Here is a 16,997-nt window from a genome sequence, read left to right as displayed (position 1 = left end):
TTTGGGCTCCTTCTAGTAGTGATGTGAGAAAGACAAAACATGTATGTTTTTTTCCACTGTTGAAGCCTGTGCCTACTCTGTGACTTTGTAATCTAGGTTCCTGTTTTCCTTTCCTGTGTTTGAGATAAAATACCCTGATGGAAACAGCTTAAGGGAGAAAAGGCTTATTTTGACTCACAGTTCAAGACACAGTCCATCATCATAGGAAAGATTAAGGCAGCAGGAGCTTAAAGCAATTGGTCACATCTCATTCACTGTTAAGACATGAAGGACAAAGAACAAATGCTGCTGCTGTCTCCATACAAACCAGTATTCTCGCCAGGGAGTGGTGCCATTCAACCGTGGGTGGATCATCTGCCTGTGCTGATGCTGTCAAGGTGATTCCCCTAGGCGTGCTCCGAGGCTCATCTCAGAGGTGGTTCTAGATTCTGCCATGCTGACTGTGCCATTCCCCTAAGAGGAGGACTTCCCACTGCTTCTCTGCGTTGTGTAACTACTAATACCTACTGTGGCATGTACTGTGTGTGAGGGACAGAAAGATCGCAGGGACCTACGTGTAGACGGTTATGGCACAGGAGAGGCCTCTTGGAGTACACTGCAGTCTGGTTACTTAGAAGTAAGTAGGGATATAACTGGCAAGGGAGTGAGGGGAACTCCCGACGAAGGTCAGAACTGCAGTCAAGCCCAGTGTAGGTGGTTCGAGCTTGTAATCCTAGTCCTCACATGAGGCAGGAGAATCACTATGGGTTCAAGGCCAGCCTGGGCTACAGAGTAAGACCGTACTCCCCACAACCCCCAAAATACAGTGAAAACAAATGAGTTTCAGAGATAAAACTGCAGTGTTAAAGATAGGATTAGACTCAGTTGAAGGTCTAAGGTGAGATTCCAGTGCCGTTTCTCTGGGATCATGGGTAGGTGAATTTACGTAAATCACTTAATCTTTTTGCATACCATGCCATCTATAAAATGGTAACAGCACTGGGCAGTGGTGGTGCTCGCCTTTGATCTTAGTACTCAGAAGCAGGCGGATCTCTGTGAGTTCAAGGACAGCATGGTCACCAGAGAGTCCAGGACAGCCATGACTACTCAGAAATCCTGTCTCAAAAAACAAAAACAATAGGAGCAGCACACGGTTGACTATTGTCAGACTTGTGTAGGCCAACATTTTTTTTTTTTAAGTAGAAGACAGCATGTTTATGAGTTGAGAAGGTAGCTTAGTGGTTTAATGTGTTGTATCAGCATTAAATTAAAAAAAACTGCATGTGTTAATAGGCACTTTAGTTTCATGAATGTTCTGCAACTCTAATGCGTATTTAGTTGACATTCTATTCTAGTATATAAGTCTTCAAGGGTAAGAAGTTTGGGTTTTGTCCCTCCGAGTACTCTTACTTCAGTAATGTGCCCCATTTAGAATAGTGCCTGGTGTGTTGGGGTATTTATACCTGCTTGTTGAAGAAATGAATGGAAGAATACATACACACACCCAACCTTGGTTGTAACATAATTTTTTTTCTGTCTTATTTTTAAAATAGGGTTTCACACTGAGCCCAGAGCTCACTGATTTTGCTAGACTGGCTGGTCATCAAGTCCCAGGGATCCTCTTCCTTGTTAGTACTGGGACAGGTATGTCCCAGGCTTTTGTGTGGGTGCTGGAGGTTGAATTTAACATCACATTGCTTGTCGTTTACAACTTGAGCCATCTCCTTAGTTCCCAAAAAGGTGATTTGTATGTATATGTGGGTTTGTTTTTTGTGTTTTGATTTTTTCTCGAGACAGGGTTTCTCTATAGTCTTGGTGTGCTGGACTCACTTTGTAGACCAGCTGGCCTCGAACTCAAAGATCTACCTGCCTCCCTGAGTGCTGGGATTCCCAGCTGTTTGTTGTTATTTGTTTGTTTTTTAATGAGACATGGATGGAAAGTAAATTTTGAAAGCCACCAAATAATTGAGATGGCAGTACTTTTTATGATGCCAGAATAAAACTGAAATGGCTCAGTAGTTTTAAAGATAGGTATAGTTTTTGATTCCTAACCCTCAACCTGTGGGCTATTTCATGAAATCATCTCAATTCTTTGCTTTTGCAGTGGAAAGTGAGCCTTAGATGAGGTCTAAGCCCAGCTAGGCAAGGGCTTTGGCAAGATAGAATTCTGAGAACAGAAGAGGAACAGAATGGGAGCTGAGAATTTGATTGAGTCCTACCAATAGTAATTAGGAAGTACCTTCCTTACTCATGGCAGTGCATGTGGCTGCTGCAGTTTTTTTCAGAAGAGTAAATAACGAGTGGAGCCAGATGTGGTGGCGCACGCCTGTAATCCCAACGCTCAGGAAGACAGTGGCAGGTGGATCGCTGTGAGTTGGAGGCCAGCCTGGTCTACAAAGCGAGTCCAGGACATGCAAGGACCACCAGGAGGGAGAGCACCGTCACTGTGCTAATGAATCACCATTTCAGGCAAAAATAACCCTAGTATTAGTGAATGTGGTGAGAGAACTGAGGACATGTGTGTGAAAGGACAAGTGATGGTTCTGTTAGAGAACACATCTGAATTTACAAGATGGAGTAATCTGAGACAGAAAAGGCAACATTCGCCAGGCGTGGTGATGCACTCTTGTAATCCCAGCACTCAGGGAGGCAGAGACAGATGGATCTCTGATTTCGAGGCCAGCCTGGTCTACAAAGCTAGGCCAGTACAGCCAAGGCTACACAGAGAAACCCTATCTCAAAAAAGAAACAAAACAGAAACATTCAAGCCAAAGGCAATGTCTCCATGGAGGCAGGAGGACATCAGGTGTAGGGTCATCGTGGAGCTACCACGGTGCAAGTGAGCTGGAGCGTGGGTTTGTGTGATACTAGAAATGACTTGGGTGACTGGAAAGGTAGTCCATTGGTAGAGCTGAGTATACACGAGGTCCTGAATTCAGTCACCAGCCCTGATGCGTCAAAGTGAACCTGAGCCTAGGGTAGAGTCATGCTGGAGTTCTGGGGGCCATGAACATGCAGGGGCATAGTCGGGTATAGAGATGAATAAATTTGGCCCCCATTGGCTCTTAGAAAAAGGCGAGCTTGGGAGGCACCACAGAACATGACTAATTCAGCTCACCTCTACTCCATTGGTCTCTGCTGTCTTTTCCATTGCATTTTGGACCCTTTTCCTAGATTTTGCTCTTAGCTTTCCTCCCGTATCTACCTATATTCTCTTCAGGTTTCTTTTTTAGCTCTGTCTCCAAGAACGCTTTAAGGAGAAGGCCAGTTCTCAGGGTATTGATTTAATCTTCACACAGCTCTTCTTCCTGTTATGTTCTTCCTAACAGTCATCATTTTGGCCGTGTTTTCTTGTATGGGAGCTGACTCAGCCACGTCTATGGAAGTGCGCCTTACATGCCTCATGAAGCAGTGCAATTCCCTATTGCAAAGTGTCAGGGAGGTAGGTCCCGCCTGTTAGGAAGTGCTGCCTGAGCCAGTCTGCACATTTCCAGAGCACAGGGCTCATTCAGATGAAACTGGGAGAGTTTGCTGGGATTTTGGGAAAGTTGCATTCTTACCGTTCTGAGAAAAGTTCCAAAAGGGATGCTCTTCAGATGGCAACCAGGTGGCCAGGCCGTGGAACCAAACTTAGGAATAAAGGCACCACTCCAAGTGGCAGAGCAGAGGAGGTAAACCTCGTCGGTGACATTCCTGGGCCTGTAACTGACATGACTTAATTAAATAACTCCAAGATGCGGGCTACCCTTCTGAAATGTCCAATTCGGGATGTGGTAAATTCTCATTAAGTTGGAGTTAGGTAGGGTTAATTCAAGGTATATGAACTTGCTGTCCCCTCAGCCATAGAGCGGAGACAGCTTTCTCTCTGAGCACACAGGACTTCTTCAGCGTAGATTACTATGTAGTCTTTCAGTCACACAACTTGTTTCCTCATTCCTATTTGCCCTGCAGCCCCGCCTCCCCAGTACCTAACCTTCCCTTTCCTGATAATTTCCCTCGTCTGTGACGTGTGAGACTTTGGGTTCAAGCACAGAAATACACATGCACAACAGCCTTCCCCCAGGGCCCCTGACACCTGCATTCTTGCCTGTATCCCTCTCTGGAGGCAGCAAGTCTTTTGGACTTCTGAAGAGAACACAGCTCATGAGTCTACATCTTGGCTGTAAATTGTTAGTCTCTGGCTCACAGTTGCCACTGAGGGATGTAGAATGCCCAGGACACTCGGTTTGACCCTCATAACCTGTTTTTTTTTTTTGTTTGTTTGTTTGTTTTGTTTTAAATCCCTGTATGCACCAGTGTCATTGTCAAGTGCTGCATGCCTCTTTACATCAGAACCTTGACTTCTTCCTAGGCTGTGACTACTGCCATCCTGGAGCCATCAATAGTCCATATCCTGTTCTGGGGCTGTGCAGAGATCATAGTTCCCTGTGTCCTTAATGGAACCATGCTTTTAGCACTTGTATGTGTGCATTGTTAAAGACCCTCCGCTTTGACGTGTCCTTTCAAGCTTGGGTTAACTGTCCTCCCCCAGGACACTTGACTATTTCTACAGCAGCTTTCCACTAAGAACTAACCCTTGCCCTGGGTGCCATGTACTCTGGTAATCTTGCCCTTCCCCCCAAAATAGGGTTTCTCTATGTAGCCCTTGCTGTCCTGGACTTGTTTTGTAGACCAGGCTGGCCTGAATTCACAGTGATCTTCCTGTCTCTGCTCTGATTACCACCATGCCCGGCTAATGTTCTTATTTTGATTTTTCTTCTCTTTTCTTTCTACTCCCTGGCTTTCTCATTGTAATGATAAAGGGTTTGCACTCTTTTAAGGCTGTCTCCTCTCGGCTTACATCTCATTCTATTTCTACCCCATTCCTCTGCTTCCCCACCTAACAAATTCCAAGAGTGGCTGGTGCTGGCTCACCCAAATTCTCTCCTTGTCTATGGATTCCCCCACCCAGCTCAAGCTTAAATGAACACAAACTCTTTGAAATTACTTTTGTAGAAGTTCCACTCAAGCCCAGCAGTGCATTTTTGTCTTGCTTGTGTTCTCTGTAGCACCTTTACTTTACATCTGGAACCACGGTTACGCTCTCAAGGTTCCTCCTGCCTTGGCAGCCATGCACTCTGACCCATTGGACAGCTTTTCTTTTCAAGTGCAGAATATCAAAGTCCTTGAAGATGAGCTTTTGAAAAGCCCCTTGCTTATAGTCATCTCTGTGTCAGACTGTCCAGAGTAGCTTGGCTTTGGGAGCTGTCCTTAGATTACTTCTCAGTTTATGTCACTGTTACTGACATCTCCCCTCATGGTGGTTAGTCTCTAAAGTGAATCTCTCAGTCCATGAACGCATGTGAAGAGGCACAAGAAAGAAACTGCCAACATGACTGGGCCATTATTAGGGGGAAGGTTTTTATTGCAAGAGAGAAAATATCCAGAAGCATCTGGCAAGAGTCCAGAGCAGTGAGAGAAGGAGAATGGACATGGCCAGAACTATCTGCAAGAAAGATGAGACAGTGCAAGGGTGTGGAGTGGAGAAATCACATGGGTTATAAGTGGCAGAGGAGGACTCCTGGGGACACAAAACTGTCACAAGTTGCTGAGGAATGCTGGCTTTTGTCGAACTGCCTCAAATCCTGTAGTCCAGTTTGAACTCATTTCTAGATCTATGAACACCCTGAGATCTAACAACGCATATGCCACTGTTCTTATGAAAAGGTGGGCTCTCTTTCCTGTCCTTCACCCAGGTGCTGTCCTTTTGACCTATGTCGACAAACAGTATGGCAGAGGGCATGCTATCTAAGACTGGGCTTGGCCTTTCAGAAGCTAGGTAGGAGTTCATTATGCGGCAAAAGATACCTGAAACACCCTGTTGTGCAAACTCTCTGATATCGCCATTGGTTACCACATGGAAGCCTAAAGGGCATCCAAACTTAACATGTCCAAATCTGACTGTGGATGTCGCCTTCCCAGCACACTGCCCCAGGGTCTCCATCGGTTAACGGCCATTCGCAGGGCTTTTCGTTTCTCTCTCTTTCCCTTCCTTCCTTCTCTCCTTCTCCTTTCCTCTTTTACTCCAATAATGTCTAGCCCCAGGCATATAAGGAGCTCATGCATCTGTACCTCTCAGCGCTACCACGTGGTTCCAAGTCACCATCATTATTAACCTGGTCTATGCAGCAGCCTGCCTTTTCCTCCTTCCATATTCTCCATCCTACCTCCCACGGAGAATGGAAAGCAGTCGGTGAGCTCTTAAAAATAAGTAAAGCGGTCAGGGGCTGGTGGCGAACAACTTTAACCCCAGCCCTGCGGAGGCAGAGGCGGTCACATCCCTGAGTTTGAGGCCAGCATAATCTACGAAGTGTTTCAGGGCAGCCAGAACTACACATAGAAACCCTATCTTGAAAAAAAACAAAAACAAACAAAAAAACCCCCCCCAAAAAACAAAACCCCAATCAAACAAAGAAGAATAAAGCAGTGCTTTAATCTCAGCACTCCACCAATCTCTTGAGTTTGAGGTTAGCCTGATTCACATAGGTCCAGGACAGCCAGAGCTACCTAGTGAGATCCTGTCCCAAAAAACTAACTAACTAAGCAAGCAAGCAAACAGGTGGGGCATGTTGGCCTTTAATCCCAGCACTTGGGAGGCACAGGCAGGTGGAGCTCTTCAGTTTGAAGTCAATCTGGTCTACACAGTGAGCTCCAGGACAGTCAGAGGTATGTAATAGAACCTATCTCAAAAGTCCAAAGATAGCTCAGTGGTGGTGGCTTTAACACCAGCTCTCAGGGGCCACAGGCAGGTGCAGCTGTGAGTTTGAGGCTAGCCTCTTCTATGGAGTGAGTTCCAGGATTGCCAGGAACTCAGAGAAATGAAAACAACAACAAAAAGGCCATAAGTAAACATTAAATTTAAATAAAAATAAGTAAAAATACATTAAAATGTTTGATACCATTGACATGGGAAATGCAAATCAGACCACAATAAAGTACTATGTCCCACTTGCTAGGATAGCTATTTCTGGAGGGAAGGATGTGGAAAATTGGAAGCCATGTGTATTCTGCCTGAGGAGCAAGCCCTGCAGCTTACAGGGCCTTCCTATTTGAATGTGTTTACCTCTGCATTAGCATTGTGCACCTCAGCCAACCTTGAGGAACTGAGAAAAAGGTCCAGAGTCCTCTTCTGGGGGCCACATAGACTGCAGCTGAGAGTGTTTAGATCATGCAGTCTGTGTGTGCTGAGGCTGGGGTGGGTGAGGTCGCCCTGCAGTCTAAGATTGATTCTAGGAATGCCTTCAGAGGGTGAGATACCTGCAGAACCCACACATGCAGCAGGAACATCCAAGAGCACTGTCTGAGCCGCTGTTCTCTTGCTGTGCAGGGACACCGTGACCCTGCAACTCTATCAAGGAAACCATCTAACGGGGCTGGCTTACAGCGTACAGAGGCGACCTCTGATCATTACAGTAGGGAGCATGGAGGCATGCGGCTAGACCTGGTGCTGGAGAGGTCGCTGAGAATTCTGCATCTGGATAGGCAGGCAGCAGGAAGAGACCGGGCTTAGGATAGAGTTTTTGAAATCTCAAAGCCCAGCTCCAGGTGACATATATCCTCTGACAAAGCCACACCTAATTCCTTCAAATAGTGCCATTCCCGGACCAAGGATTCAAATTAATGAGCTTATGGGGCCGTTCTCATTCAAACCACCACAAACATTTTGAGAGGGAAAGGAGAAGGACATGTCAAGTTATTGCCCAAAGTATGGCTACTGTGCCACTAGAGGATATATATATATATATGTGTGTGTGTGTGTGTGTGTGTGTGTATGTGTATAAAAGATTGAAACCTTATGTACATATTTTTAATATAGAACACTGTATTTGTGTAGCAACGTTACTATTCTATCGAGATCGTTACTGCACACGAGGCATTGCCCTATGTGGTTATATCTAACTAGATAGCCTATATATAACGTGTAACATGTCCTCACAACCCTGTAAGATGTATGTGATGTTACCCTCATTTCAATGATGAAGAAATGGGAGCTGGGGAGGGGGCTCAACAGTTAAAAGCACTTGTTCTTGTAGAAGACCCAGGGTTTTTTTTAAAATTTATTTTTATATTAATTACGGTTTATTCAGTTTGTATTCAGCTGTAGCCCCCCTTATTCCCTCCCAGTCTCACCCTCCCTCCCTCCCTCATCTCCTCCCATGCCCCTGCCCCAGTCCACTGATGAGGGTTCCTCCTCCCTTTTCATCTAACCCTAGCTTATCAGGTCTCATCAGGACTGGCTACATTGTCTTCCTCTGTGGCCTGGCAAAGCTGTTCCCCCTTCAGGGGGAGGTGATCAAAGAGCCAGCCACTGAGTTCATGTCAGAGACAGTCCCTATTCCCATTACTAGGAAACCCACTTGGACACTGAGCTGCCATGGGCTACATCTGTGCAGGGGTTCTAGGTTAGCTCCATGAATGGTCCTTGGTTGGAGTATCAGTATCAGAAAAGACCCTTGTGCCCAGATGTTTTGGTTCTGTTGCTCTCCTTGTGGAGCTCCTGTCCTCTCCAGGTCTTACTATCTCCTTTCTTCTTTCATAAGATTCCCTGCACTCTGCCTAAAAGACTTTTTTGGAGGACCCAGTTTTAAATTCCAGCACCCACAAGGCATAGCACAACCGTCTGTAACTCCAGTTGTAGGGGATCAATGCCCTCTTCTGTCAACAGCACTAGGAACTCACATGTTGTATGTATTCATACAGGCAGGCAAAACAGTCATATGTGTAAATAAATCTAAAATTTAAAAAAAGAAACTGAGGCATGGAAAGATCAGATACCTTGCTCAGGGTCACAGAGCCAGGGAGAGGCAGAATTGAGATTTGAGTGGTAAATAGAAATTAATCAGTATGCTTTTTGTTTGTTTGTTTAAGGCATTTACTTTTTGCTTTAATATAAATCCAAGATATATTTATTTATTTGGGATAGGGACTCTTTGTAGCTCTGATTGGCCTGGAACTTACGGCCTTCAGCTCACAGAGATCTACCTACTTCCACCCCTGACTGCTGAGATTAAAGGCAGGTGCCACCAGGCCCAGTGCTAAATTCATTTTAGACCGGGTAATGGATGTGAATGGAAAACATCAAATGTGTAGTGGGATAAGTGAACGTGTTCTGGGGATTGTGACAGTGGCACAAAGTCTGGCTCTTGGGAATGCATGCTGGCTGCAAGTTGCCCTGAGAAAAATGAGAGAGCAAGAAAATGACCTGAAAGTGCACTGTGCATGCTCTGCCTGTAACTGAGAATACAGTACAAGGGAGATGTGAGATCACATGCCCCTGCCCGAGAGAGGTCAGATCACATCCCTCAATTCCGGGCTGTCCTCCAAGGAGCAGACAGGAATGACAAAGCACAAACCCAGCATTTCTTTTAACTGTCAAAAGTACACTTGTTACTGCTACGTTAGGTTCTCTAATGTCATAAAAATTTGACTGGGTTCTTCAACTATGGCCAAACTCTTAAAGATGATTACCACAGCTAAGTGTGTTAGAAATGTGCTAGACTGCTTCCTTGATTGCGTGCTAGCATTTTAGCAGATGAGTGCACTGTAAATACTCCAGCAGGAAATTTTGTTTTTCATCTTTATTTCTTTGGGTTCCCATGAGAAATATAAGGATCTTGTTTATTGTTGAAATGCTTCTTGTTTAATGTCTTTCGCATCTGTCCCTGGTGTCTTACCAGTAAAATTAGTAGTGAAAATTCTGCTAAGGAGAGGAGGGAATTAGACAGAATCCAAAGGAAGAGGAGGAGGAAATGTGAAGTATACTGGGGAAGGGAAATGAGGCCACACATGTGAGAAAAGCCCAAACATTCTTGCCAGGAAAGGCTGCAGGCACTGGGAGGAAAAGTTAGGGCCCTGGTGAGCACGGTGGACAGCAGGGGCCAGGGACCTCACATCTGCACCTTGCTGGTGATCTCAGGGAGGGTACCTGCTCTACAACAGCACCTTAGCCACGTGCTCTCCTTGGCCCTCTTGCATAGCTTGCCAGTCTTCAGGGACATTGGCATGAATGTAACAGACATCTGTGTATCACAGCACATCTGTCTTAGGGCTACTGAACAGCCTATAGACCTACACTGAAGGAACCAGGTTAGAGGGTACAAATAGGACCATCCATAGTAGCTTTCTTCACTGGAGGCTTCCAGCACAATACAGCTGAAACGACTTTGGTTTTCATCCATGCTGTTAACAGCACCATTCCCATGTCTCTAGGCCTTTGAGCCGAAGGCACCTCTGAGGCTGCAGCATCTCCAGTGTAGCCTCTGTCTTCTGTGCTTGTCTGTTTATAACTGGTCTTGTGGAACATGTCAGGCATACAAAAGAAGAGACACATACAATGAATCTCACATACCTCTACCATTTTGCTTTGAGAATTACCTACTCAGTTTGTGTATCCTGTATGTCATCAATTATTCTGCTCTTCGTTAAGTATTTTAGATGGTGTCTCATAAAGCAGATTTCTTTGAAAATATGTCTAGTGCAAGAATTCTTTTTTTTTTTTTTTTTTTTTGAGACAGGGCCTCATATTCTCATATCTGTTTCAGGCTGGCTTCAAAGTTACTTATGTACCTGAGGATCACCTTGAGATTTTGATTCTCTGCATTCTGAATGCTGGGATTACAGGTGTATACATACCATCGTGCTTGGTATATATGCTGGGACTCAGCCAACTGTTACATCTCCAGTCCTAGGGCAGAGGTTTTCTTTAAAGCTAGGTTTTGTGTGTAAAATATGCATATATGCATCTTCCTGGAAAAATGTCCAGAGCGAACACACACATACACACTGAAAAATAAATAAATAAAGCAATTTTTCTTTTCAAAATATTTCTAGCACAAGAGTTTTTTTTTTTTTTTTCTTTTATTTTTTGAGACAGGGTCTCATATTCTTGTATCCACCCCAGGTTGGCTTCAGACTTATGTACCTGAAGATAACCTTGAGCATATTTAATTTAGTGATTTAATTTGGTACTGAGGATTGAACCCAGGGCCTTGTTCATTCGAGGCAAGTATTCCAGCACTGAGCTACATCCACTCTCTCCCAGTGTTTTGTTGTTGTTTTTGTTTTGAGACAGAGTTTCTCTATGTACCCTGGCTGTCCTGGACTCCCTTTGTAGACCAGGCTGGCCTCAACCTCACAGAGATCCCCCTGCATCTGCCTCGCCCCGTGCTGGGATTACAGGCCTGTGCCACTGCGCCCAGCTCCCCTAGGTATTTTCAAACCTAAGAAACTTCTGTGTGTGTCTGGTGTGGATATGTACATGTGTATGTGGGTGCTCCTCAAAGCAGGCAGAGTCAGATACCCTGAAGCTTGAGTTTTAGACTTCAGTGAGCCAGCCAGTATGGGTGCTGTGAAGGAGCAACAAGTGTGTGATAAAACACCATGACAAAAAGAACTTGGGTAGGAAAGGCTTTATTTCATGTTATAACTCCCAGGTCATACTCCATCACTGAAGGACGTCAGGGCAGGAGCTCAGTGCAGGAAATGAGACTGCAACTGAAGCAAAGCCGTGGAAGATGCTGCTTACTGCTTGCTCTGTTGTTTTCCCACTTGCCTGGGGCGGGCTGGATCTACCCGTATCAATCATTAATCGAGAAAATGCTCCCTCCATATTGCCTCTCAGCATATCTGTAAGACATTTTCTTAATTGAGGTTTCTCTTCCCAAACGTGTCTAAGTGTGTGCCAAGTTGTCAAAAACCAACCAGCACGACCATTCAGATAGAGTCTTCCTTGCTTATTCTTCCCAGAAAATGAACAACCACCAGTTACAAGTGAGACACAGCCAAAAAACTCTCCAGAGTTTAGAGAATGGTTTACCATTCTCATACTTAGGAGATAGCAAATTTGTAAATTGAGTTCGCGTGATTATTGCCATAGTAGAACTTTTAGTTTCTTTTCTATTGCTGTGACAAAACACCTTGAAAAAGGCAACTCTTAGAAGGAAGGGTTTATTCGGCTATGGTTCGAGGGATAAGTGTTCATCCTGCTGAGGAAGCAGGCAGCAAGCAGCAGGCATGCTGGCGAGAGCAGCGGCTGAGAGTTCACATCCCAACTACAAACAGGAAGCAGGAAGGCCACACTGGAAAGGGTGTATGGCTTCTGAAGTCTCAAGGCCTGGCCCAGGCGACACACTCTCTGCAGTAAGGGCATACCTCCTAAGCCTACCTTCTGCTACCAGCGGGGGACCAACTCTTCGGAGGCCTGAGAAAATGAGGGGCAGCTCATTCAAATCACCTACAGGAGCACCGAGAAGACACTCAATTTGCCTAAGGATCAGTATCTTTTTTAAGATTTATTTATTTATTATGTATACAATTTTCTACCTACATGTATGTATTGCAAGTTAGAAGAGGGCACCCGATCTCATTCTAGATGGTTGTGAGCCACCATGTGTTTGCTAGGAACTGAACTCAGGACCTCTGGGAGAACAGCCAGTGCTCTTAACCTCTGAGCCATCTCTCTTGACCCAAGGATCAGTAAGTCTTTTGTTAAGACAAAAGATCTTTATCTTTTTACACTGCATGTGCTGACTAATTCTGTGTCAGCCTGACACAGGCTAGAGTCATTTGGGAAGAGAGAACCTCAATTACGAGAATGTTCCCACAGATTATCCTGTGGGCAAGCTTGTGGTGCATTGTCTTGATTGGTGATTGATGGGGGAGGGCCTGCACACTTTGCGTAGTGCCGTCCGGGGTCGGTGGTGGGGTACTATAAAGAGCAAGCTGAGCAGGCCAGTAAGCAGCCTCTGCCTCAGTTCCTGCCTTCAGCTCGCTGCCCTGACCTCCCTCCATGATGGAGTACAACTCTCAGATGAAGAGAAACTCTTTCCTCCAAAAATTGCTCTTGGTCATGATTCCTGCCACAGCAACAGGAACCCAGCTAAGGTACCAGATTGTCTTCTATGGGAAATGTTTATAAAACTTGCTTTCTTAGAGATGAGGTTAGCCGTTGTAACAGAGAGCAGTAGATTTCCACTCGGAAGTTCTGAGGGCTAAATGTCACCAAAGTAATAAAACTGGAAGAGCTTTAAAACATTAATTAAATATTAATTAAAGGCTGAACACAGTGGCCAGGGTATGACTGAGAGACTTCCCCCTGGGACTCAGTCTGAAAGCTTTTCAGAGGACCAGAGGAGGAGGCACTAGAATAACACGTCAGGAACATTAGATGGCGGCAGGGAGCCCTCCTGCTACGCCAGCCTCGCAGACCACCACCTCAGGGGTGTGATGCTGTCAGAGTGCTCAAGTCAGTGCTGCAGATGATGTTCAAAGAACTACGTTACTCTAAGGAAACAACAAATAGAGATTATTTTTTATTCTTTTGAAATCTGGATTAAACAGCAAAGTTCCATAAACATGAATAAAACCAACAACTTAAAAAACAAACCAACCCCAAACAGCAAAGTGTTAACAGACTCTACTAAACCATCAACCAGAAGGTGAGAAAACCCTTTCCCAAACTGACAGAAAACAGATGCAAAGCTTTCCCCCTCACAGGCTCCCATGTGCTCATTTGTGTTTTCAGGTGTGGCCACCAAGGAAGAAAAAGTCCGAAAGGGTACAACAAAATCAGTCATTAGTGAATGAACACCAGCCAAAAAGACCTTTCTATTGTGTTTAAAACACTCAGGAGAATAAAAGCATTATAAACATTTTTGTTATGAAACAGACAGAAACAAAGCAAGAAATTGACACATAGAAAATACTAAAATTTTACTAAAATGTTGTAAAGACAACATATACCTAAGTGGTACAATCAAACAGACTTGTCAGTCATAGTCAAGCAAGGGAACCCTGGAAAGCTTACTCCTGGTCTCTACCAGGAGAGACGGTTGGTCTCTGGGGAGGCTTTGCCTATCTCAGAATGAAAAACTGGGCAAATACAAAGCAATCCGTGAGGTCCTGTAGTGCTGATTTAAAGCAAACATCTGGGGTCACTGAAAATTTAGTTGCAAGCTTAAACTGGCCAGACAGCAGGAGCTGAGGGAGGAAGCCGATGGCATCTTTAGTCCTGTTTTCAAGCACGGCCAGGCCAAGCACATGAAAACAAGAGAACCCAGTTTTAGTGCTGACATGGTTACTTAGATTCTGTAAGTAAATTTTTTCTCACTTTTTATTCTCTTTCTGTGCTTCCCTCCTGCCATCCCAAGCTGGGTATCAAAACTAGGGTCTGGCATCTGGAGGAGGCAGGTAGGTGAATTTCTATGAGTTTGAAGCCAGCCTGGTCTATATAACGAGTTCCAGGGTATCCAAGATTACATAGTGAGACCCTGTATCAAACAACAACAACAACAACAAAAACAAAAACAACTAGGGCCACTGCTCTACCACTGAGCTACATCCACAAGTTCACAAACTTGAACTTTGACAGTTAAAGTCAAACTTATCTAGTGTTTTTTGTTTTTTTTTTTAAATGTGTTTTATGGGTGTTTTGTATGAATGTCTATCTGTGCACCACGTGCGTGTCTGGTGCCTGCAGAGGCCAGAAGAGGGCTTTGGATGCCCTGGAACTGGAGTCACAGACAGTTGTGAGTTCCCATGTGGGTGCTGGGAATAGAACCCAGGTCCTCTGCAAGAGCAGCCAGTGCTCTTTACCGCGGAGCCAGCTCCCCACCCCATAAGTAGTCTATAACTGTTTAGTTTTGTACCTGTTGCTGCGGACTTTGGGGAGAGTAAAGCAGCCCAGGAGATGCAGTGAACAGGCCCAGTCCAGGCTTGACCCCAGAACAAAGTTGGGGGAGGGGAATCCCTGGCTGTAGCCACTTGAAAGCAATGGGCTCTTTCACGAGAGAGTTTTAATGTTGCCAGGAAAAGTTTAAAATAATTCAGACTTTATTTGTAAAGGTTCTGAGTTTTCTATTTATAATTGCCATGGACTTTTTTCAGTAATAAAAAACAAAGCAGTACTACAGTGCTACATTTACTTTTAGATATATCTTTTACGGACAGCACATTTAAGAGGACTCGGCAGTTTAGATGCATGGCTTCTAGCTTTACTATTTAAAAGCACACGCTCCTTCCCTCTGGTGGATAATATTAATTACTCCAAAGACACTGAAATCAGAGATGCATTTAATCTAGACGAGGTTTTGTAGGCTTCAGGGTAGCTGGTATTTTCTTGGATTTTATGAGGACTAAAATAGTTTAAATATTAAACTATAAAATTCCAGAGATACAAACTTTTTCTTCACAATTCCTACAGTTTCTCAGCACTTGGTACTGCAGAGGAGCGGAGGCCAGACACTCTCCTGTTTCCATATAGACAGCTTGCGGCCTTGACTGGATGTCTGAAGGATCCCAGACAGCTTTCGTTTTCTGCGATGCTTTGATATTTTTGCCAGAAGTGTTGGGTACTCGTTCCAATTACATTTTATTTTAGTGTGTGTGCGTACTTGGAATATACCAAACCTTTTAAAACTTTATAAACACAGATACTCACTGGTTCAGGGAATATCTTGTTTCTCTATATAGTCTTTTCATTAAAAGCAAATTCAAGCTACTGTTGTTTTCCATATCCAATTATCTTCATTAAATACTTTTTAAACAGGAAAAGTTCATTTGTCCCTCACCTAATTGCAGCTTTTAAGGCTCAGTATTGTTCTTTTCTTCCAGTACAGGTTTCAGCCTCCTCCTGTGTTAACTTTCCTTAAAGTGCTTCTTTCTGATCCATTCATTTCCCTCCCATTCTGCTGCCCTTCCCTCCTGACCTTTGGAGATAATTTAGGATTACACGGAAGCAGATTCTCTTACAATTATGACCAAGAGAATGCTCACATTTTGTTTCCTGCTTACAGCACTTTCATTTCAAGATGCTCTTGGTCAGACATGGTAACACCTGGAGTCTGAGGCAGGAGGACTGTGTGAGTTCAAGCCAGTGACTACGTAAAATCCTGTGTCCCTACCCCTTACCCAAAAGTGTTTTGGAGGCTGTTCATTTTCATGAGGCACATTGAGTTCACTCTCCTTTTCCACCCTTAAATGTGATTCTTTCTTCTCAGACCCTGCACTCAAACTTGTCAGACTCCCTTTGCAGTGAAAGTCTGGGTTCATGGTGAGGTTAGATCCGCAGGCTTCCGTCCAGTTTCTTGTCTGCTGCAATTTACCGACACAGCCTCCTACTACTGCCTGATGGATCTCTGAACTAACATCATACAAGTAATCATAAAATCTGCATTTCCTGCTACCCAGCCATTGACTGTTTCTGCTTTCACCTAAAGGCTTTGTTCTAGGAGTTCACTAGTGTCTAGCTGTCCCTTCAGTTTTCCAGTCATCACAGCCCTATGATTTGGGGTCTTGGACTAGAGAGTTGCCTGTGTACCATGTACAGATGCAGTACCTGTTGGGGCCAGCAGAGGGCTCTAGATACCCCGGGACTAGAGTTAACAGTTGTGAGCTTCCATGTGGGTGCCAGGACTCAAACCAGGTCCTCTAGAACAACAGCCAGTACTTTAAACCCTTGAGCCAATCCTATGAGACTCTGCTGGCCAGGTATCCAGCAGATAGGGTGCTGTTATTTTTTAAGTCCTCATCTTCCCAGTTGTGGTCTGCAGGAACAGGTTCACTAGTTTCCCAGGCCTGATTCTGCAACCCGCCCCTGGCTGGTTGGCTCTTAAGTATTTTATTTGTTTGTTTGTTTGTTTTGCTTTCTTCAGACAGGATCTCAAGTAGCCCAAGCTAGCTTATGTAGCCAAGGATGATCTTCTGCCTCCAGCTCCCAAATCCTGGGGTCACAAGTGTGTGCCACCATGCCTGGCTAAAACTTGTAAGGTGAATTTTTCAAAGTTAAATGGGCTCCAGTAGGCCTGAAGGAAGCAACTTTTTTTTTTTCTAACGAACTGAGCACTGGATTTGGAATCAGGATGTGATGTTGGCTTCTGTTCTCCGACTTCTAGAATATGGGAAGTTAAATTGACTTCTCTGAGTCTTGGCTTCTTAATGGGAATAATTAGATGCATTTTGCAGAGCTGTTGTGAAAGTCAGGG

The 16,997-nt window shown here is 44.6% G+C and overlaps 1 protein-coding gene and 1 long non-coding RNA gene across 2 annotated transcripts in view; one reads left to right on the top strand and one right to left on the bottom strand.

Annotated features, from left to right (window-relative positions):
• Nucleotides 1–9,476: 9,476 nt before the first annotated feature.
• Kiaa1958 (KIAA1958 ortholog) overlaps nucleotides 9,477–16,997 on the bottom strand; it is a 149,474-nt gene continuing 141,953 nt past the window's right edge. Inside the window, exon 4 of the mRNA XM_060381148.1 lies at nucleotides 9,477–10,309. Within this exon, the coding sequence (XP_060237131.1) occupies nucleotides 10,106–10,309 (204 nt within the window). The 3' untranslated portion in view covers nucleotides 9,477–10,105. The remainder of the gene's footprint in view (nucleotides 10,310–16,997) is intronic.
• The window catches only part of LOC132653227 (uncharacterized), a 39,702-nt gene continuing 34,776 nt past the window's right edge, over nucleotides 12,072–16,997 (top strand). Inside the window, exon 1 of the long non-coding RNA XR_009591015.1 lies at nucleotides 12,072–12,900. This is a non-coding gene — a long non-coding RNA (uncharacterized LOC132653227). The remainder of the gene's footprint in view (nucleotides 12,901–16,997) is intronic.

This window comes from Meriones unguiculatus, chromosome 3 (genome assembly GCF_030254825.1).
Source record: "Meriones unguiculatus strain TT.TT164.6M chromosome 3, Bangor_MerUng_6.1, whole genome shotgun sequence".
NCBI classification, from domain to species: domain Eukaryota; kingdom Metazoa; phylum Chordata; class Mammalia; order Rodentia; family Muridae; genus Meriones; species Meriones unguiculatus.
This window is presented reverse-complemented; position numbering and strand designations above follow the sequence as displayed.